The sequence below is a fragment of the Orbicella faveolata genome, unplaced genomic scaffold (assembly GCF_042242905.1).
Source record: "Orbicella faveolata isolate gen_17 unplaced genomic scaffold, um_ofav_v1 contig_12, whole genome shotgun sequence".
Classification (NCBI taxonomy): Eukaryota; Metazoa; Cnidaria; class Anthozoa; order Scleractinia; family Merulinidae; genus Orbicella; species Orbicella faveolata.
Window position 1 is genome coordinate 28,916,651 of NW_028301539.1, and position 22,902 is coordinate 28,939,552.

At 39.4% G+C, this 22,902-nt stretch overlaps 1 protein-coding gene and 1 long non-coding RNA gene across 3 annotated transcripts; both read right to left on the bottom strand.

Annotated features, from left to right (window-relative positions):
- Positions 1-6,783: 6,783 nt before the first annotated feature.
- Positions 6,784-7,758, bottom strand: LOC149117448 (uncharacterized). The gene is made up of 2 exons (XR_016204155.1): positions 7,579-7,758; positions 6,784-7,245 (listed from the first exon to the last, which is right to left on the bottom strand). It is a non-coding gene; the product is annotated as an uncharacterized LOC149117448 (long non-coding RNA).
- Positions 7,759-8,799: 1,041 nt separating this feature from the next.
- On the bottom strand, positions 8,800-17,063 carry LOC110053440 (neuronal acetylcholine receptor subunit alpha-10-like). 2 transcript variants are annotated; one of them, XM_020755217.2, is made up of 7 exons: positions 16,881-17,063; positions 15,113-15,369; positions 14,507-14,551; positions 13,421-13,530; positions 12,746-13,146; positions 11,922-12,094; positions 8,800-11,258 (listed from the first exon to the last, which is right to left on the bottom strand). In XM_020755217.2, exons 1-7 carry the CDS (start codon positions 17,023-17,025, stop codon positions 10,647-10,649), a joined length of 1,743 nt encoding a protein of 580 aa, XP_020610876.2. In that variant the 5' UTR covers positions 17,026-17,063; the 3' UTR covers positions 8,800-10,646. The 2 variants fall into 2 exon arrangements, with proteins under 2 accessions (XP_020610876.2, XP_020610877.2); XM_020755218.2 differs by having other exon boundaries at positions 15,113-15,366; positions 16,881-17,062.
- Between the last annotated feature and the right edge of the window lie 5,839 nt (positions 17,064-22,902).

Genomic DNA, 22,902 nt, shown 5'->3' on the forward strand with positions numbered 1-22,902 from the left:
TGACTAGTTCTCAGTCATGTATCAAGTCAATTATATTTCAACTTGCCGGAACTCATATTTAGCTGAAGTCTTCTAATAATAACTGAGTATTTTTTTCAGTAACGACAAGGACTTCAAATTTAAAATGCTCGAGTTAACGTTTGTTATTTTGTACCAAAAATATGTACAAATACTAAAATAAACTTCGCATATGGCACATCTGGCTATCGCAGCCTTATAGAAGCATTGCAAGCTGCGGTGCTTATTACATGGAAGGTCCAACATTACTGATGCTGTCGCTATCATACATCTGTCATCTAGATGTAAAAAGTCCATCAGTCATAATTAAGAGGCCCAACTCTGCCTGTAACACTTTGATTCTTGTCACGTCTAGTTTGGGGAAAAAGAGTTCGTTGACCACACTGATGAATTTGCCAAATCGCTTCCTTATCACAAGACACCATCAAATACAAAGAACTGAAATTAGCACAGTGTTATTTTTTCCTTTATCAACTTATACTGAGGGTTATCTGGAGATTAAGATAAAACTGGGCTTCTCTTCAAACTTAGAAACAAGTTACGTCGTTTGTAATGGTACCAAGCAGGTCAGAGGAATAAACGAACAGGAAAACAAGCGAATGAACAAACGATTCAACTATTTATAAAATTGAGAGCACTATTCACAAAATTGAGCCTACTAAAGATGAATTGAAATAAGAAGGTGCTGTTCCGTCTATAAATGGGTTAGTAGCCCGGTTCAAACGTCGAACTTTACATGTGCCGAATCTAATAATTAGATTCGGAGCATGTAAAGTACAGTTCGACGTTTGAATCAATTAGGTTCGACAGATTAGTATTTGGGTCGACCTGCCGTTCTATTCGACCAGGCTTGTCGAATAGAACGGTAAAAGATCGACTTCGTTTCAAACGTCGAACTTTAACATGTGCCGAATCTAGTGGGTACATTAATATATAGATTTAGTCCAGCCTAAAGCGTAGCTCCTGGACCGGGTTGTTCAGAGCCCGATTAAGCTAACCCAGGATAAGGTGGAATTTTGATTTGAGTTTTGTAACTTTGTGGTGAGGTTTTCTGTATATTGGCGTTCTGTTTTGAGTTTTAACACAATACAAAAGCAGTGAAAACGGTTAACTTTTAGTCCTGGGTCAACCGCTTTCCAAACAACCCGGCCCTGTTTCAACAAGTTAGCCTGACATGAGCCCGCGATCCAATCGAAAAACAGCACTTGGTCAGCGGTAAACTTCCAAAAAACACGTGACCACGATGAGCTCTAAACTTGAGCCCGCGATATGATCACGTGATGCTGGTCAGCAGATACCTTGTTTTGAAAGATGTCAGTTGGTCAGAACATCTATGTCTAATATCAAAGAAGGACACGGTAAACCAATGAATGAGTTGCCAGTAATCAGATACCCGTGTTTGCGCAAAGAACTCTGGGATCGTCAGGGGGCAAACATTGCAAGTCGCTAGAAGGAAATGTATGGCGAAAAGTTGTTTCGACGCCCAAAAACATGGTTTTGGGGAGAGATCAACGCTTTTTCGCCGTTATTTTATCGCAAATGGATTTTGGTAATGTTGATACATGGAAAATGTAAGTTTTTGTTTGAATAACCGTGAAATAAGTGACAAAATTTACCGATAAACTCCCTTTTGCTTGTGTGAGGGTTATTGTGAAATACATTGAAGAGAATATTGAAAATTTCAATACATGCCTGATCTCGAGAGGCTACCCGGAGCAAATGGTAGAGAAGACCCTCCGAGAAGTTAAATATAAAGACAGAAAAGAAGCTCTAAAACAGAAATCAAAAATTGCAGAAGGAACTACTACCCTTAGTGTCGGGCAATTTCACTCAACCATCAATACCAAACTTTGGAAAGCATAATCACGCACAAATGGCACTTTTAAATACAAATACTCAGAGATATATTCAAGGAGCCACCCTTGATCTGTTATAGAAAGGGAAAATCACTGAAATACGTGCTTGTAAAAGCAAAACAAAGGCTTGGAGCAACACAGTAGCCACACAGCATGAGTCGCACGGACTCATTTGTCGTTAAATCACCCCCAGACAGTACAATGATCGCCACCAGGCTTATTTCCAGTATTATTTGCATGACTGAGCTTTCCAAAAAGCTAAAAGTAGCCTGTACACAACTTAAAAGGCTTTACTGGGTTATTTCCTCTCGATTTATACCTAAATAATTTTGTAATATTTTCAGACCATTACACAATGTAAATTTCACAATAAACCTCACGCAAGCAACAGAGTTTATCGGTAGATTTGTCACATATTTCACGGTTATTCAAACAAAAACTTACATATTTCACATATCAACATTGCCCAAATCCATTTGCGATAAAAACGACGGCGAAAAAGCGTTAATCTCTCTCAAGAATCGTTTTCTTGTACCTCGAAACAACTTTTCGCCATACATTTCCTTCTAGCGACTAGCAATGTTTGCCCCCTGACAATCCCAGAGTTCTTTGCGCAAACACAGGTATCCGATTACTGGCAACTCATTCATTCTGCATGTCCCTGTCAACCTATTATTTGAAGTATGGCCGCCATTTTGCGCGACTCCGTCGTCGTCGTCGTCGCCGTCATGCGTATGCGCCCACGAGCAATACCACTAGCCATGATAACCGTGAGAAAATCCATTCACGGGTTTCCTTTTCTTTCCTATATGGGTATGGGGCTCCGCTACAAATGCATTAAGAAATAAATCATTTTTACCCAGAGTTCTGCTCGTTCCCTATTTTTGTCATGCGTACTCAACTTGTTTTGATCATTTCGAACAAAATGGCGGGAAGAGTGGAAAACATTAGTCTCCGCAGCCGTTATTAGGGTCGTCACGCAACGATTCTCCCCCACTTACGGCTGCTTAAATCCGAACCCCATTTGTTTCTCTTTGCTTAGAGTTCACGTGAAAATTACAGAATGCACCAATCACGCGTAGCCTATTGTTAGCTCTGAAACCAATCACGTATCAGTAGTTTGTCAATGACGTCAGTTTCCCGCGTAAATTCATCGCCTCCTTCGCGAGAGTTGCGAGACATCCCAGAGATTTCCTATGGATCTAACTCCGAACAAAATAGTCGAAAGTAGCTCTAGGTGCTTCATTTGTTGTCCGCTTCCCTTAAGAATAACAAAATCTTCATTTTCGGTAAGAGTTCACTCGACATTGCTGAAGTCATCCGATCCTCGCTATCGGTGGACGTGAGTCGCTACTCAGAAAACAGCGAACTGTTCGTCTGTAGAGACAAATGCTACCAGCGTTTGATAAAATTAAATCGGGCATCAGATAAGTTGAAGGAGCTAAAGAAAGAAATCGAAGAAGTCTTCAAGGCAAGAGAAAATCTCAGGGCAAAACGCCTACTACATCCAGATGGAATGCCGACAGAGGTGCCAAAAATACATCAACTTCATCACCTCGAGGAAAAGCATCCAAATCGCTGCGATTTGCCGATACCACTTGTACTTCTTCTGCTATCCACGAAGATTCGGATGCGTTGGGAACACCAATTTCTGCTGACAGAACGCCGCTGGGTTCCTGCTTATCACCGATTCAAAGTCATCCCTTTGGTCTAGTCCTACGCGCTTTTTCAAATGCACAACTGAACGGAAGTTCTCCCCTTCCAATGTTGACATCGACGCCGATTTCTGGCCATGGCTCTCGTGATACGAGTCAAGTCAAAGTGTCCTTTAAGTATCCGAGTAAAAATGTGCACAAAACTTTATCATCGGCTTATCAGTCCGTTGGAAAGGCCTTAGCTCATGGCGTTCCATCGCAAATCGCGGGAGCAAAAATGAATTGTCAACCACTACGACAACACAAGTGGAAGAGCTTGATAAATGAGAGATTTGCCAAAGCCGGTAGGCAGGTTCACAAAAACATCTCTCCTATTTGACACTATTTTTTTAATTGCCAGCTTCTGATGATAATTTAAAGTGGGGATTTTGAACTTGGAAGACACCAAAATAAAGGCTTCTTCGAGCGACGCCATGTTGGTTTCACTATCAGTAGCGGATAGAACATGAGTTGTGATTGGACAATTAGTCTTGGCGCGACCGCCTCAGGAATATGCGAGGGATGTTGTGATTGGCTAATCCGCGGAAACAAATGGGGTTCGGGTTTAAGCAACCGTTAGTGGGGGAGAAGCGTTGCGTGACGACCCTAATAACGGCTGCGGAGGAGACTAGGAAAACATGTGTTCCTCTTCCTTCGAGAGCACTAACTATACTTGCCTGAATTACATGAACTACTTCTGTATGCGGTGTTCCGTGCTTGAAAATGATGAGGATGTAGCGGGATGGAAACCAGGCAGTTCGGTGGCGTACTGCGAGTCATGTTTTGAAGAGAAAATGACAAAAGAAATGAATTATAAGGACATTGATCATAGGGACGATTTCTAGAAGCAGACCAGTGGAACGAAAGTTCAAGAGGCAGTATATACCCAGCGAACTTTTCCACTCTGCTGTTCTTCGCAGAGCATATAAAAACAATGTTCTAGAATTGTCATCGTGATTGTAGCGTGAAGTTTAAAGGGAAATCGGAATATGGACATAAAAAAGTGAATTAATATTGGTCCGAGGCTGCTTTCCCAACCGAGCATTTTCGCTTCACCACTTTGGCTGTGTGAGCCAATATACTACGGGAATGCATTTTCATTATGCCTGAGGTGCTGTTCAGTGCTAAGTTCATTGCAATTAATTTCATGATTTAGTGATACCTCATTTCCAATTTCCTTTTGGGTAGCGGGCATATACAATGTCAATTGTAAGAACTAAAACGCGAGAAAGAAAGCGGAGATTTATTCTGACACGTTCTTTTCTCCTGTAAGGTGTATTTTTTCCGTTGAAATATGCGTGTAGATGTGCGAGGAAGTGTTCAAAATCGACAAGGTTAAAACACATCTCAATCAGGAGCCATAATCGGGGACGGAGACCGTAAGCGCGCGCCATTTCTAGTATTGGGGTTGTCCCCATGATATGGGACAATTTTTCTATTTTTAGAACAAATTGCGCCATCCCGTGCGGCACACGCGCGTACATGCTGCGAGGATTTTTGTGGATGTCGCGTGGGGAAATGGCGTCCGAAATTCCCGAAATGGTTGACGCTTTTGGCCCACAACTCAATGCGTTCATGTCTGTTGGAATTTTACTGGGATGTCAGTATTTTCGTCGTAAGCTGCTCCATTATGAGTGAAGTAAGACAGTGTGGAATTTAGTTATGTGCCGCTTTATATCACGGACCAAGTTGTGTTCTGCTGCTTCTTTTACAAGAGCTCCATATTACTCCAGTCTAAGTTTCACATATGTTGAAGATTAACAACTTTTCCAAACCACAGCAAAAAAAACTAGTTAGATATATTTGGATATAGCAAAGTTTCACGACTTCAAAGTTTCCCTCCTCTTGCCACACACTTGCGAGAATTTCGCAGACTCTATCTCGACCGAAAAGTAAAAAAATAATAATAATTGCAAGTTTGAGATTCGCCTAAATTGTAAGCAAAGTTTGATGTTTTAGCAAGGCCCAGTAAGTGACAGTAAAGTTTATGTGTGTACATGCTGCTTAGTTTTTTTTTGTGTGTAAAAACCCAACGAATTGTCTGTTGTCGATGAATAAGAGCGCCCGCCGATGCGTGTTTTGTACAATCAGCAAAACATGACAAATTGGACTTTCCCACTTTCGTGTGAAAACGTACATCGAACTCATATCATATCTCTAGTTTTTAAATATGTTTAAGGTTGATAAGTGTTTGAGAACATATTAAAAGCCTAGCTGAAAATAGGTGAATACAGCGAAATAATCAGCAAAATTACGATGACGCTTTCTTAATCAACTCGAATAACGATTTCGATTTTGTTGGTTGAATTATCAAAACTCCTTGTCTATTATCTCGGCACAAAAGACAACGAAAGAAATCTTTGTCAAGATTTGTTGACAATTGAAAACACCGACTCGGATTTGAAGTGCACGCGCGCGCTGCACTATGCAAATGAGACTTTCCTTTCAAAAACTTTTGCAAACTCGCCAAACAAACAGAAACAACACGAAACTATCAAAAACAGGGTTTGGTTATGATTAAGCATTGTTTGGGAAACTCACAAATTAATTCGATACCAGACTTAAGAGTTTTCTTACATAACTTTTCTTTACAGAACAAACGCAAAAGCTTACGCATACAACTAGCGCGAGCAAATATTATTCATTCACAGCGCGAAATTGAAGTCTGGCTTTCGACCCTGAAAAACTCACCTTTCCCATTAGCTCAGAGCATAAAACTACATATAAGAGCCCTGGTTCTTATTTCCTGCCTTATTCCCTGCCATCGCTGTGAAAAATCTGCAAGAGAATCTCGCCACTCTCACCATTTGATCAGGCAACGTGACAACATCCACGCGAGAGCTCACGACATGTGCGTGAATCCGCGCGGATATTTGACGTCAGGATGGCGCAATTTGTTCTAAAAATAGAAAAATTGTCCCATATCATAGGTGCGCGCGGATCCCAAGACTTACGGTCTCCGTCCCCGATTATGGCTCCTGATCTCAATATACTATTCTTGGGCCTCACTGACCCCCACATTCCGGAGTCACTTCAATTTGGAATACCAAGATAACACTCTTGACGGGCGAAACCACAAGCCACCATTCAGTGAAAGGTGAGTGTGGCAGCAAAAAAGTCCCCCCCCCCCCCCCCCACACACACACAAAGTTATATATCACTAGATTGGCAAGCACAATCATCGACAAATGTACAAAGAAACCGATAAGGAAACATTTGCTAACTATTTATTTACTATGTGTTTATCCTTTTTCTCTTGCACTAGTTTTCTTTTTGTCCTAAAATAAATGTATGCAATGGAAGAGCATATAATCAGTTTACTATATTTTGACCTTTCCCTATTCCTTTCACTGCACTTTATTCTTGAATACAATCCTGTATTCATCGATCGTCAAGTGGAGAATACAATACGATACAAATATTTCGCTGAGGTCGGCTAAAAGCTACATGGAAATTTAGCTTTGTCACAGACATTAAAAGCTATACTGAGTCAATTTTCTTACTGAGCAAACTTGCTATCGGAAAAGATCAGTGAAAACATCCTCCTTCATGGCGGCACTTTGTTATTGTTTACGATTCAAGATGACGTCATTGACCTGCACGCAACAATCTTCCAGTTTATTTTCATCTTTTCCAGTTACAAAAATGTTCCCAGAAATGAGATGACGAGTTCGTCTCTGTTAAAACAAGAGTTAAACTCTAGGTTGAAGGAAACTCAAAAGTAACAGCACTCCAAGTTAATAAATCAAAGGAAACGCGGGACAGAACTCTAAACTTCATGACGGCTCTAGCCTTCGAGATAGACGCTCTCTTTCACAACTGATAATTTGAAAATTATAGACTTCAAAATTCAAGGAACAGTTCTGCTTGGACTTGCACATTTCAGTTTTACCAATAGACTTTTACTTACTTGTAGCTTTAGGCGAAAATTATTAATATGACATTAATACGCGGAAAGGGAGAATGTGCAATGGCGAGATCGATAAAGACTGAGAATCAAAGATATCTACCTTGAATTGACTCGATATTAGCGTGCTCCGGGTTTCATTTGCCAACACAGATCCTTGCCTTCTGACTTTGAAACCAGAATTCTGCCGTGTTGCTTCACAGATCGTCTGTAGGATCGAGCGAAGAGAATCGAAAGGCTATGGAATATTCTGGGTTCAGGTACTTGGATTTGTTTGTATAAATATCTGATCAAAATCTTGAATGTGTCTAATGCGACTAAGCATAAATGATGGGTAAAGTAAATACCTTCCGTACTTGAAAATGACTGATCGAGTCATGTTAAGATAAGTTCATTCTCAGACTGTTTACTCGAGAATAACAAAAAAGTTTCCGTTTGGGAAACCGATCGGGAAATGTATTGTGGCCATCTGTAGCGTTCATTGTTTCATTTTTGAGCCTAGTTGAATTGTTCGCTTTACATGGCCCGCGTACAGTCTACACAGTTATGCTTAGCGTGCGCCGACATTTTTCTCCCTTTTTGGCTCCAGCGATGCTCAGGTGAAAACCGGAGCAGTCATAACACCTGCCTGTCTGAAGACAGCGAAAGCTTAACCTTTGAAGTTAGTCCTGAACTTAAACACAGACCGGCTCGTAAATCATGACAGGAAAGAGGGACTGATTGGCCGGTACGGTATTGAAAACAAGGAGGGATGGGAAATTATTCCACTATACTGCATCGTTGACTGAATACCATCAGGGCTATGCTGCCAACTGTCAGGTAACATAGTAGAAGACTTACTCGTACTTGACGAAAGAATGTAGCAGTTGACATTTCCAGTAGTAGTATCTAAAGTCCCGCAAAATTTGTTCTCTCGGCCGCCAGAGGCAAGCGGCCCATGTACGGTTGAGTTATTCGATCGTTGATCTCCCTGTAAAGATACAAGAGAGTTCATGCAACTTTGGTAGGGGTGTTTAACTGGACTTGAAAACCAACCCCTTCCATGAGCAAGCAGTATAGTCCTATCGATGGCCAGGTTACGTTTAAAGAGCGCATCTCAGACCACTGGCCTGCTTATGAAATAAAATAAGCCTCATGCAAGGCTAAGAGGACGACATTTTTACCCATTTCAGACCCCGTGATAAAAAAATAGACTCTTTATAGCTCCGCCACGCACGAAGAAGGCTAAAGCCAAATTGAAGACACCAGATTATGAGTTCTACACACTCTCCCTATCTCTCTTTAAAAATGTGAACGATTGGTCAACAAAATGTACTGCAGCAACTGGGCATTATAACTACACATCTTTATTGGCAAAGTATCCACTGTTAAACGTATATGTAAATACAAAAGTCCTAAAAGAATCTTGATTCACAAATGCAAATGGATAATATGCGGATTTAAAAGCTTTGTTACTAGTGATAAAGTGCTTCAATATAAATTATACCATAATTCCACAAAATGAAATAATGCTAAATCTTGATGAACAAACTCTAGCAAAAATCTGAAGAAAACTCCGTGAAACAAACAGATTATTACATTTCCAAAGAACAGGAGGAACCTAACTTCCAACGTACGTATACCCCAGCATCAATGAAGTGAGGACTTAATTATTTTGGGGTTCTCAGAACCAGTCAAGTTTTTGTGCTTGCCCAGATCAATTGCAAAAAGTTATTATCAAAATTAAGTGCTCCCTCTAGGTAGGAAACCATAGCTAATAGTATTACAAGTTTTACAGTGCGGCTATAAGCTAATTAAACATCTGTACAAACAAGTTATTAAATTTTAGCGTGTGCACCCGGCACTGTTAGGTGGTGATTATTCCAAACTCTGCAAGCTTTACACGTGGTTTTCATTTACTTTAGTAACAGCTTGTTCGTCATTTAGCTTAGACGATAAAGACAGGTCCAAAACAGAGAAAACTCGAAAACTACAAACACCCGGCCTGTTGTTTGATCTCTTGGCCAAGTTTTTCATAAGGGGCGCGGCTAGGTCACCGTATTCTCGGCGTCATGATTTCGTACAAGAGAAAGATTATGTGATTATGGAAAAAAGACCAACAAGTGTGCAGATAGCTTGAAAAAGAAAAAAATAAGAAATATACTGGACAAGATTCAATCGGATTTCAAGGTAATCCTTCGTCGTGTCGGACCGGCGACAGAACAGTGCATATTCCTGAAAATCAGTTGTTTTTCCTTCTACACGTACATTAATCCATCATATTGAAATAGATTTTTTCTGTTCGAGACTCAAAATTAAGAGCAAAAAAAGGCAAACTTCAATACAAAGGTGTATTAAAGTACTTACAATTAAAGAAAAATACTAAAGAAAATACTTTAGAGCTACTGGCATCATACGCACTGTATCAAAATGCTTAACTTCAGTTTAAGAGCCTGAAAAATTCACTGCGAATTATATTCATTTAAAAATGTACATGTAAATACAAATTATTACTCTTATAAATTATTTATCTTAAAAAATGATTTTGAATCCAAACTTTTGAGATGCAAAAGTTTGAATATTTGTGTTGACTGCAAACCTTGTGAGTGTTGAGTTATGAACTTAAACCAAACGTCACTTTACTTGAATTCAAAGCAACTGATAAGACGAAAATACCTAATTAGAGAAAAACTCAATGCAACTCACCAAAGAAAGCAAATCTTCCACAGAGCATTGTACAGACTGAGCGTAAGTCATGGGGTATATCTCTTTGTCTAAAAGGATAATTTTGATGATAAAAGAACTTGCGATTTTAAGGACTTGCAACTCCTTTTCCTAGCATCATTCTAATTGATTCAACTGATTGTGAAAGCAGCTCAAGCTTAAAACTAGCAGAGAAGTAACCAGAGTATTTCCCCGTTTAGACGGTGATCATTGAGACCAAATAACGCCATGCCTGAATGTATAATAGTTTTAAATCGACTTCAGGGAGACTCTCTTCTGGCTCCCCGTCACTCGCACACGTAATGCTCTTATCTTAGTGCGCATCGCCAGTAACGGCAGTAGCAAGGCAACTTTTCTCACGTATCCTCACAGCATTTGAAACAGGTTTGTTTCCGCACGATCAACCCACCTATGCAAGAATTAATCTTCTATATTCCCTTGTCTCTTAAACGTGTTCTCTTAAATGTGCTAGTCGTATTTTGGAAGCTGAAAGAACAAGGCAACTATCGAAGCACCTAAAGTGAACAAGAAAATCCACATGAACATGTTGTCCAGGATAGACGCCGCCATCATCCACTCGTCGCGCTGCTTTCCTTCTTCATCTTGAGCCTCCTTTGCCTCGACCAGTTTTTCCAGTGCGTTAGCAATAGTTTCCTGTTTGTAGGTTATGGCCCTTGTCAGGTAACTCTTGTCATCGCATTCCTGATCGGAACCACCTTTTCTTGTGAAGGGGCCTTTGGAATCCCTCTCGTCTGAAGCGCTTCTCCCATCAGTGGGCCACTTTCCACCAGTCGCTAATCCAGAGAGTCTCCTCTCGAGGACGCTAAATCTTTGATTTAAGATCTCATTTTTAGGAACAAATGTCTCGATATATCCGTTGTCCCTCAAAAGTTTTCGTTTTTCAAACGGGCTACCTGTTTCCAGAGGGTTTTCCGCATTGTCACCGCGGAGCTTTTTATGAAAGACTTTGCCTAAACAGTGGAGGACCACAAAGCGAAGCCAGTTGGGCATTTTGTGGATGGATGGGTTAGAAAAGTGGTATTTGAGGACCACACATGTTCCAATAAGAGCTATTCCAACCTGTGATATGTAAGCAAGAAATTAAACTCGTCGTCAACTCAACTTTCGTCAGCCGCCGACTTATATTGGCATGTATTTCCAGATAAGTCAGCCATAAGGATGATAACAAAAATAAAGAAGCAATGTGGAACTAAGATGCCCCTTTCAGATGTCCAAGCCCTTTGAAGCGAGAAGAGCAGTTACACCGACAGGCAACTATCAAAATCTATAGAAAACGAAATTCTTTTAACTGAACCCAGTGATTGATCTGATGACAAACGAGTATAAGTACGTAGTTAGAAAACTTTTTCTGGACGCTTTTGTCTAATACTTTATACTCTTAGGTCTCAAAACCACAAGATAGAAGGTAGACAGATGTAGACAGCAAGCTGCAGGTGTTGACAGTTGGTGAGGGAAGAAGCCCCGAGCTAAATATTAAAGTTGTTTGAAGAACCGAGAGCGAGCCCCCTCTAACTGTATTAGCATAATTCACAAGCAGATATATCAAAAAGCTATCAAGAACGTTCTTCAGAAACTTCACAATACGCCAAGTTGCGGACACCCTTTTTGATAATTAAATAGTTTGCAGTATCGGCATGCGAACTTTTCTGGCACGACGGATATAAATGTAATCATATTAAATGTTGACTAGATTTAAAACCTAAATACTAAATGGAAACACACCTCAAAAATGCAGCAAGAATAAAAGGTGGAGATGATTGACACCGCATCTGAGGTGGGCGGAATAATGTCAGCAACCAGCAGCATGAACACTGTCATGGCGAGGAGATTGGTAATGACCAACGAGATGCGTTCACCCGAGTCAGGTGGCAGATAAAATGACAAGATAGTCAAGCCTGTGGATAAAAATGCAGCAGATGTATAAGTTGTGTACACCTGGACAGAGGTTGCCACCGCTGCGAGAGACAGAGCAGAGAGGAGCACACGAGTCGTTGCTCATACTCTCCTTGGCCCGATTACCGACCGCTGTTCAAGAAAGGAGACAGCGCCCATCCCAAAAGGCAGGAGGAGGCCGTATGCCGAACTCGAGATCGAGCCTACTATTCTCCTAGAGGAGAAAGGGAATTAAATCATAAGTTTTGTGCTGATTAAGCGAGGACAGCGAGTCTGAGGAAAAATCAGGTTACGATTTAGAAAGCCGAAAACCAACACACTATTGCAATGATCCATTTCTGAGTTGACCTAAGCCTTCAATCAAAGCGAGGCCTGGTGCAAAACCATTCATATATGATGAAAATGAGTTTAATTTGCATGTGAATGAATCTTATTTCCATATGGAAGGATGGGCACCAAGACTCGCCTTGAGAGAGAGGCTTTAAGGTTATTCGGTAATGGCCTATTGTCGACGCAATTTCGATTCCCTACCGTCCACGTTAAGAGACAAAGTCATCGTTCGCGAAATGATGGTGTAAGATCAAATACGGAATAAAGAATGCATACATTGAAGGAAACCTAACGATGTTGTTTATCTTAAAATGTCATCTCACCTACAATAACAAGACAGGGGATGACCATGTTGAAGAAAAAGAAAAGCGTTCTTCTGCGAATCTGTACTTCGTACGTGACGTCAGGGTAAGGCTCCTCACAGCACACGTATTTGACGACATTTCTCTTGCAAGGAACTCGAATCAGGTCCCACTCGCCATTTTTCACAAACTTCTCACTCTCGGCCTCATCTGCCTCGGGCCTTAAATCCAGCTGAAAGCCATCGTAAGTCCAAGAGCCGAACTTGAGCGTACAGTGCTGCTCATCGAAGGGAAAATACTTGACGAAGATTTTACAGGAGCTTAGCAGAATGACTGGGGACAACCAAAGATTGTCTCCATTGCTTGAGACTTTGATTTGCGATTTAAATGCGGCCATAGAACCATCGCTGCCTCCATCTACACTGTAGATGGAAAACACATTGTAAACGTTTGTCTCTTTTTTTCTTGCTCTCTTTCTAATACTTTTGTTCTAAAATTACAAACGCTTGATTCAGTGAATCATTTATCTCCTATAAGGTCCCCTACGCGTGAGTTTGAATATTTAGAATAGGCGATAACAAAGACGTTTATTTAGTTCACATGTTAATTAACAGGATTTTCATTTCGAATATACGTTATATGATGTTTGTCAGCTCAGCCAGTAGAAGTTAGTTTAATTTTGACAGTAATACTTACTTATTGTAAAGCACCAGGTCCGGTTTCCAAATATCTGATGGGTTCACGTTGATTACCGATATTCCCCCATAATGCGACGCGTTCCATCGAAGGAAAGGGTTGTTCCATTTCTGGAGGAAATAAAAAAATGTCAAGATCGAGGGAATATAATTGGAAACAACACAATCGGGTTTATAGAAGGCTTCTGCTTCGGACATGTGGTCAAGGTATTCCCCAAAGTTTTTGGTGGGGTGTGCGGCCTGAATCCTTAAAACCTGTACCCTATTTCAGACCAAAATCTGTAATTATCCATACCCTATTCAGGCCTGAGGTAAAAATTGATACCCCGTTTCAAACCTCTAAAATTGACCTCTAAAATTACCACATGGCTCTATTATATGACCATGCTTCCATTTGCGTAAACATTTGAAAAGGGCTACCAATTTGGTGGTACGGAAAAAAATTAGTTCCTTGCAAACAAAATACCCAATTCTAAGCCAGAGTGAAAAACGTACCCTATTTTAGCCAAAATGGTCAACTGAATCTATATATTTTCAGACCACAAATGCTCACAAACTATACCCTTTGGGGCCGCACATACCTATATAGCTCATATAGGGGAATAACTCACCTTCCCCCCAATCGGAGGTCAAGTTACCAAATGGTGTCGGCATTTGTATCACAAATGTGTTTCAATAAACACCATGGCCGGGTTGTTCAATGCCTGACTGAAGCTAACCCAGGATTAGCGAGAATTTTGATTTTAGTTTCGTGACTTTTTAGTGAGATTTTCTTTTTATTTTGATTATCCTTCAGTTGTGAGTTTGAATAATCTCAAACTACACAAAACGTAACCAGTGAAAAACATTTTACCCAAGAAAAGTTAAAACTTCGGTTAAATTTCAATCTTGGGTTAGCGCTAACCTGCTTTCAAACAACCCGGCCCTGGATGTACAGCGTGTAGCAGTTATCTAACGCTCACCTTAACCTTACCTTATTTAACTAATTTGTTGACGGTAAAAAAAAATATATATTTACGCAGCATAATTAGTTTTGTTTCATATTGCTTCAGTTCATCACCCTATCTGTTTAGTTATTAGGACCTACCTGTCTCACCCAGACACTAAGCCGCATCATTTGATTTCTTTCGTCCTGCCAAACAAGGAGCAAAATGGCGGTTGGTGATAATTTTTGGTGCGAAGCGAGTATCAAGCTTAGTCTAAATTAGTGTAAATTTTAAAAATTGGGCTAAAATTTGCAGACGGAAACATCTCTATCTCTGGTTAACAACTTTTTTTTCCAGGCTAAGCCGAATAGATTTTCTCATAAACAGCTCAGAAACTCTAAAATGTGGAACTTGGTTTGCTACTTTACGAAATAAATTACTCCGTTCGAGTCAATAAATGAGCATGGAGGCAGCGTGGCCGAGTAATCACCGTTTCGGCCTCGCAATCCAACAGTCCCGGGTTTGAGTTCCGCTCTGACCACTACCTGGATTTTGTTTCACGGTAGCCCCGAGTTCAAATCCTGGGCAACGCTTGTAAACAGCCAACTAATTTGCCTCCAGCCAATTGGGATTCTTTAAAACAATGTTATATTCAATTTGAATTATTAGTTTCAGTTGTTTAGTCGGCCCCATTAGCCTTTGTGCTATAAACACTTCCGAGGGTAAATAAGGTTGTCTCCATCTTGCAGATCTGAAAGATCACTTACAATATCAATGAGTTGATTCACAGAAATCCCAAGCGTCACCGTCACATTGTCCTCCTTCCTCAGCGCTGGCCGAAGGCGTTTGTCATACCCTTCAAACAACTCTCGGAATAACGTCAACTCCTCACGGTCTGGAGACATGTTAGTAATGCCAGTCGTGGACGACGGGTGTCGTGAGGATGGAGTGGAGGTTGCATGCGGTGGTTTCTCTGTGGTAGCGTTCAACAGGGTCTGTAGGCTGGGACTCACGTCACTACCTGCTAAGTGTAAATGAAAGGAACGGAAACATTTGTAACATTTTTGGACGAGCAGAGCATAAACAAAAACAAAACTCCCAAAGGGTGCTGTGCAATCGTGTTGCTTTCCCTTACGATTCGTTTTGATGCTGCAGAAAAACAGACAGGCAACAAGATACAGGAACAATGTTTTGTTTTGTTTTGTTTGCCTACAAAGACCTCAGATATGAAGACTGATAAAAGCGTAATGAGACTGAGTAAGAATGTTTCAGTGAAAAAAAATCTCAAGTTTTCTTCATAACGGAAATAGCCGAATTACCGGTTATTTTCGGAGAGAAAACAGGTCTTATGGGGTATTACGTAAGAGGGAAAAATAACAGGTTCGGAAAACAGGAGTAAATCTAATAGCACGTTTAACACTTTTCAGAAAGGTAATTTGGATCAAGAATCACAAACCTTTCAGTGTGATCAAAGAAAATGAAAATATATTAAAAAAACAATATTAAGACTTTGTGTTTCTATTCATATATTTCTCACAATCTTATGTTAACCTCTGACATGTTTTAGTCGTTTTGAGTGTGGCTATTGTATTTGTTCCGATCTCTGCGCTGGTCACGAGGTCAATATGTAGCTTTAAATTAATCTTTGGTTGCAAAACTGACGCAATTAAACCACATTTGTAAATAAGCTGCTTAAAGTTGACTAAACTTTTTACGAGTTCCTCGAGCTCAAGATAACCTTGGGTAAATAGTTTTCCTGTTTAATACTTCCTGTTCACTTTAAACAGGCGGCACGCAATCTCGCTCATACCAGTTTATACCAGCACTAACCTAAAATCAATTTGATGTTAACCAGAAGTTTCCGTCAACTGAAACAGCGTATGGCCAATTGTTCAAGCCAGTGAAAATCTGATCGCATTGCAAAGCAAGGAATTATCCCTTAAGCAGTTCTTCACCAGTTTCAAACTTAAAAGTGGCAATTGATGCGTAGGCTTATGTTGAGTCTTTCACAACGTAAACCCACAAACGCCAAGTGCATGCCCATCACAGCAACTCAAGCACACTCTTCACTTTTGTGCGTGTAGGATTATTCCCACCTATTGAATAATTAGTTCATTTAGTAGGTTAAATTCCAGAGTATTTAGTTCTAAAATGCGACAATTAATTCATAATTTAAAATGGGCAACTTGTTTTAAATAAAAGTAGCCTAAACTATTAAAAAATTGAGAGTCGTCACTTTCATATCTCTGCTTAGGTCACTGCCTTTCGTGCCGCGCAGGCCGTTCCGTATCACTGAGGTAAATTAAATGTTCTGTTTTCAAAATACCAACAGGAAAAAGGCAGAAATATTCGACTTTTTGAGAAACGTACACTTATTAGGATTGAAAAGTATTTTATCTAAGGAAAAATCCAACATTTTGCAATGCGTTCGAGATTTTACTGGAAACAGTGAGTAACACTGACAAGAAATCGTTTAACAAAACATAACCGCCCGTTGCTCTATAAAACAGAATTGAAACCGAAATGTTTACATACCGTTATTGTTTGCTGCCAAAATTGTTGTAAGGGTAGCTAAACACCACGCCAGCTTCATTGTGGAGAACATTTTAGATTGCATATTGCTGTTATAGAGAAATGATACGCTTTTATAGCTTCTCACAGGCTCAAAGCTGCTTCTCATCAATGATGTAGTGTAACATTCGCCGACAGAGTGATCCTGGAACCGGATAAAAGCGCGTGTCAAAGTTTATCTCTTTGTTCACTTGGTACGCGAGCGTGAAACCGCACTGCAGTCATCTTTTGAAGATTTGTAACTCCCTGCTGTTTTCAAAAGAAAACATTTTTAGTTGATGATCAATCAGCAATTTATTTTCAGCCATTAACTGTCCAAATATTAGTTGAATTGAAAATAGAAATCGTATACAAAGGACTCAACTCCCGACCTTTTTTGTTGTGAATCATCAAATTCAAACTACACCGGCTGACTGAGCTGCAAAGAAAACTATTTGAATGAACTTCAAGGTTACTGTGTTATCTACATGAATGACACGAAATGTCAGATAACAATGGGATAGTTGCACATAAAGAGAGACATACTTTACATTGCTAATCACTGAAACCAACTGAAAATGAGAGTCAAATATTTGTGGAAGTTGAGATAAAAATACAAGCCCAGATAACTAAGCACATGAACAATTCGGTACATGTAATCCTCAGTTATTTGAAAACTTTTCAAGAAATGATCAATACCATATGCGGAATATGACGTCGAGAACTTGGAGGGCAGGTCACAAAGCAGATGAACCAAACAGAAAAGTTTGTGGATTTAATTAATTGTTTTATATAAAGCCAATTACTCTTAAATTTGCTAATTAACATGAAGCTGGTAGCAGTTTCGTTTTGTATGCAACAGTTAAGTCGGGAAACTGCAGGTTATGTTCGGTTTTGAAGAAATTAAAGCATGGATACCCATGGTCTAAACCAAGTTGTCTCTACTTTTCGCACTTTTATTATTACATTTAAGGTTGAATTAAAGTTTCATTTGAAAAAAGGGCTTATTCTAAGCTTAAAACCTTTCTTGTCTTTTATTTTAAGAATCACCTCCTTTGTTATTATATTTCTATAAATCAACAATGGACAATTTACTTTCGCGGCAAGTATTTTTGTTTTTAAGTCGATAAGACATGTCACTGAAAGATATTAAACGACGGAAATGCATTTAGATCTCAGTAAGCGTCCTACGTCGTTTGCGAAACCTTAGAAAACCTATTTCGGATCAACGTTTGAGCATGGCTACCTAAATTAACCAACTAAATTTATATTTCTATCTGTACGCCCAAAAGCCGATACAGCCGAAACGCTTTGCCGCTAAGGAGACCCACACCATGAGAGAGCAAATGTGAGGAATCTAAACATTTCTTAGATTGTTTTGAGTTTAACAGTCTTGAGTGATTCAATAAATTGACGTCTAATTAGTTTCATTTCAGATCGAGTGGTGAACGATGGTGGAGCTGTTTTCCTTATGCTTTGGCCTAAAAATAAATATCGATGATTTGTTATCTTCATAAACAAATTAACAGAAAAAAAAAATACTAAAGAGAAACTCGAAGCACAGCGACTGCCGTGCAGTAATGACCTCACGGTTTACGCAACTCCACAATTGCAAAGATATATGACCAGTGAAACGACCCAGAAGAGGTCATTTGTCTAATGGAACGAAAACAGAAATTTTCAAGATACCTAAAGAAGCTAAAAGGGAATAAAAAACACCAAGAGTTGAATGTTGATATGCTGCTAAATACGACAACGCCTTAAACTACGTTTGACCACTGAAAACCAATAAAGTCGATGAAACATTTCATGAATATGTAATGTCTTTCTGCGATCCCTTTGTTTGCCAAAGGGAAGCGCATTTCAAGCAAGTAGGATGATCAGTATTTCTGGAGTTTTCTTACACAATCTTGTTAATATTTTTTAAGTTAATTTACGTTAATTCTAATTAGAGGACCCGAAAATAAAGTCATCAAACTTTGAATCCACCCAGTTATCATGTTATTACAGGAGGCGGGATGATTTTTGCTACACATGATTTAAATCAATACTTTTTGGTCATATCGTTTTAGCTCTCTGTTTAGTTTGCATATATGTTTATAGCATAGCTTCCCTATTCCTCGAATCTCTGGCATCAGAAAACTGTACGACCTATGCCACTACCTTTCCAATGTTAAAATAAACCTTCGTAGAGTGCTTCGTTATTGCATCAAGCGGACGAGGAAAGACGAATTAGATGTCGGGCCAGTCTTCTCGAGTCATCTTCTTTATTTGACATGACGTTAACCACTGATATTTTATAATCTGGACGTTTGGTTGGGAATATCCTTTTCAATTACTCTATGGGAGACTAGAGTTTAAGATGGGGTTTAAAAGCAATCATGTTTTCAAAAGGGGTCCAAAAGGAGTCTTGAATAGCCAGGGTTTTTGGACTTTCTGTAACGAAACGATACCCTGATCTATAGAAGCGACATATCTGAACGAAAAGTCTCTCAGTGCCTCATTCATTGCGATAAGACATCGTTTAATGATATATCAGTTACAAGAAGTTATGTCATAAGGAAGTTACAATAAAATGTGCAATGAAAGGATAAGATAAGATATCTTTTAATGATACAAGGATGGCTGATTAACTGAAGCAGTTCGGCACATCAGAGATGTATGCCTCCTAAACTGAAAAAGATATTTTGAAATTCTGCCTGTATAGCAGTTATTAATGTATGGTCATGAATTATTTCTCTGGTCAAAGCTTTATTTATAACGGCTTTCAGGTCATCAAAATTCTTTGCCCTGAGGGACAGACAGATACGGATGGTTTCGAATGTTTAATTTGGTCTTTTATTAGTCAACTTGAGCATGGTGAGTGACATAACTGTTGTTCAATTGAACTGCTTAGGCCTCTGGAATAACCAGTGCTCGACTTGGTTTTGTCTCTGAGGAATTACTTCTTGGACTAGAGCAAGAAGGGTTGAACAAAGAACGTTATTGCGCATGACAACACGACACACTGTTTGCGTAGCGTCAGGTTATAACTCACAAATTTAGTAGATGTCTCACTTTGTCCGGAATCGGGCGTCTGATGAAGGATGCCTGTTTATTCAGGCTAAAAATGAACATCAGTTGATCAGAACATCTCGACCATTTTTTGTTGTTGTAACAACACAATAGTGCAGTTCACGAATTGCGCGTGAACGTGTCGGAATGTTCATAATCGTGCTATCAATCACTCGCTTACTTCATTGTCATTAATTAAAATTAAATCAGTTCCAGCAAATTGATTTTACGGCAGGTCCTTAAAACATGTCAGAGTATTAAAAGACGACAAAGTAGACGATTTGTTTTGACTGTGGACTAGTACTTTATCGATAAGGCTCTTTTTTCCTGGTAGACATGTTCCTCATAGAATGCGGCTTCTTAAAACGACATCAATGACGTAAGGTTGTGGAAATATAATCAAAGCATCTCATAGCTCCAATAGTGCCTCAAGCTACAATGGTCTTGATATCAACACAATTCACGTCGTAGTAGCAGTCGGCTACATTTGCTAAGAAAGACGGATTCTCTCTTTCCCTTTAGCGAAAAATATCACGTCCGAAAGCTCCTTTGTAAAAGCAAGAAAATGTCAGTTACGTTGCTTCGCCCCAATCCCCATCCATTCTTTATACAGTTCCTCATGCCGTGTCAACCACTGGTATTTATCTGTTCAAGAAGAGCGCACAGTTATTGACTTGTTGATCAGTTCCCCTAAAACGTTTTTGACGCTATAATTAAGATGCTCTATTTTATTAGATTTTCGCCATTCACTGCCATTTAAATTTATTGTATAGCAGGTATACTTTCCCTATGAACGGAATTTAGAGCCTACTGAGAGCGAAGAAAGCGAATAAACTTTTATCTCATCAAATTTTAACAGTTTTTCCACACGTTTTAGCAACAGACCCTGCGTAATAAACCGTGCAGGTTCGTCAGCAAGGCTGACAATGACTTGATCTACTTGGCCGAAGTGCTCTAGGTGATATTTTCAGCAGTCCGCTCTCTGATCATCCCTCGGGTTTCTTTGCTTAATGTTTGACTGCTTATACTAATATTTTTATTTAATTTGTCATTAGTAATACATTAAGTAGAAGCTCATTCATTAGGAAACTAAACCAAGGTAAAAGTTGTCATTTATACAGAACTAGAAGATTCTAGAATAAATCTAATTATAGCGCTTGAATAACGTGTTATAGTGAGTAACACTTCCGTAGCTACAAGGGTAAAAAAGTGTGGTTAGTCCCCTTAGTGGCTCAGAAACGTACGAAATTTGGCTTTTAGCTGTTGAAGACAAATAGTTCACTAGGCTCTTTCTTTTTATGAGATTATCAAGGCTGACAATTGCGAAATTCTAGGAATACTCAAGAATAAACCCGAGGCTGAGATTTTGAAAAGAATATAATTTTTTGTGTTGAAAATTTGTAAATACAACGTAGATATGTTTTTAACTAAACCGTATAAAATTCTTCCTTTCTCTAAACGGAAGAATTAGCCAAAAACCAACAAAAATAGCATAAGCCGTATGCGCGATGCTTATGACATGTCTGCAAGAAGCTATGGATACAACCTATCAGGCTTTGGTGCCTGGAGGGTGGCTCCAAAATTACTTTAAGACCATGCCACCAAATACATTAGAAGACAGAAATGTCATACGCTATAATCTAAGAATATTCACGCGAATATTTTCAGCCTAAGATCGGCAGAAAAATAAGAATATTCAGCCTCGGCGGGAAAAACAATTATTATGTGTGGTAGTGGTACTCAGTAAAGAAATGTTCGCAATGGTGAACACGATTTCTCAGGTGTAACACTGGCCAGCATTAAAATAGGAATATTTAGGAATTATTTCCGTCGTGATGCAATAAGTTCAATCAGTCCGTAGCGAAAAAAATGATGACCAGTACATTTACCCATAACTCGTAGCGCACGAAAACCTTAACAACCCTCATAAAACGTACAGAAAAGTTGTAACACCTCGAACCTAGTATACACAATGTCGTAAGTGCAGGGATAAATAATGCAAAACATATGGCTTTCCCTGTGGCTAATTAATGGGTTGCGTTACTTTGGCATGGTATTGTTGTAAATTGTACAGCCTCCATCATTTTTCCTGCGGAGGCTTACAATATATTTCCATTGACACAACATTTCCTGAAGTTCATTTTTTATATACAACAAGATCATGATTCGCGCGAAACCTGTTCTCGTTGCATTTACAGGAAATTTCGTGTTTTACCCGCACTTTGTAGCAATCTATGGCAATATATTAAGCAAACCAATCAAATACGTTCGGAGGGAAGCGGGGGTACTCCCAGAAAGATTGGGTTGGGGTGTGCGGCCCGCTTCCCAAAACCTTTACCCTATTTGTGATCAAAATCTTCGATTTTCCCTACCCTATTTATGACCTGACCAAAAATTCGATTTCCTATTTATGACCTGACCTAAAGACGAGTATGCTGTATAATTTTTTAGATGTTATTGCTCTCAAAATAGAAAACCGCATTGTTTATTCACAGGGGTGGCAAAGGCGGAAAATGTTGATCATAAATGTAAAAAAAAAGTTTCAAGTTTCTCAATGACATGCCAAAAGTTTAGCTAAGGGATCATGCTGTTCTCAAACGTCTGGTATGCATACTGATGTAGACACATGTGAGACTGAGATGTCTCTGTAAAACGAAATTGAGATCACGAGTTAGTTTCGCCTTTAAAGTTGTTCTCTTCTCTCCCGAGGTCGTTGATTATTTATACTTCCACAAATAAATGATGGAAAAGTTGAAACACTAGATGACACATCGCAGGGACCTGTTTTAACGGGTTGAAATTCGCCTTTAAAAAGTGCATGTACACAAAGGTCAAGAATGGACATTCGAAATTGAAATGTTTTTTGTACATGTAAACAGTATGAAATATTCCATTTAGTATTTACCTTACTTCTTTATGTCTGAACACTTAAGCGCAGTGAACGACCGACGTT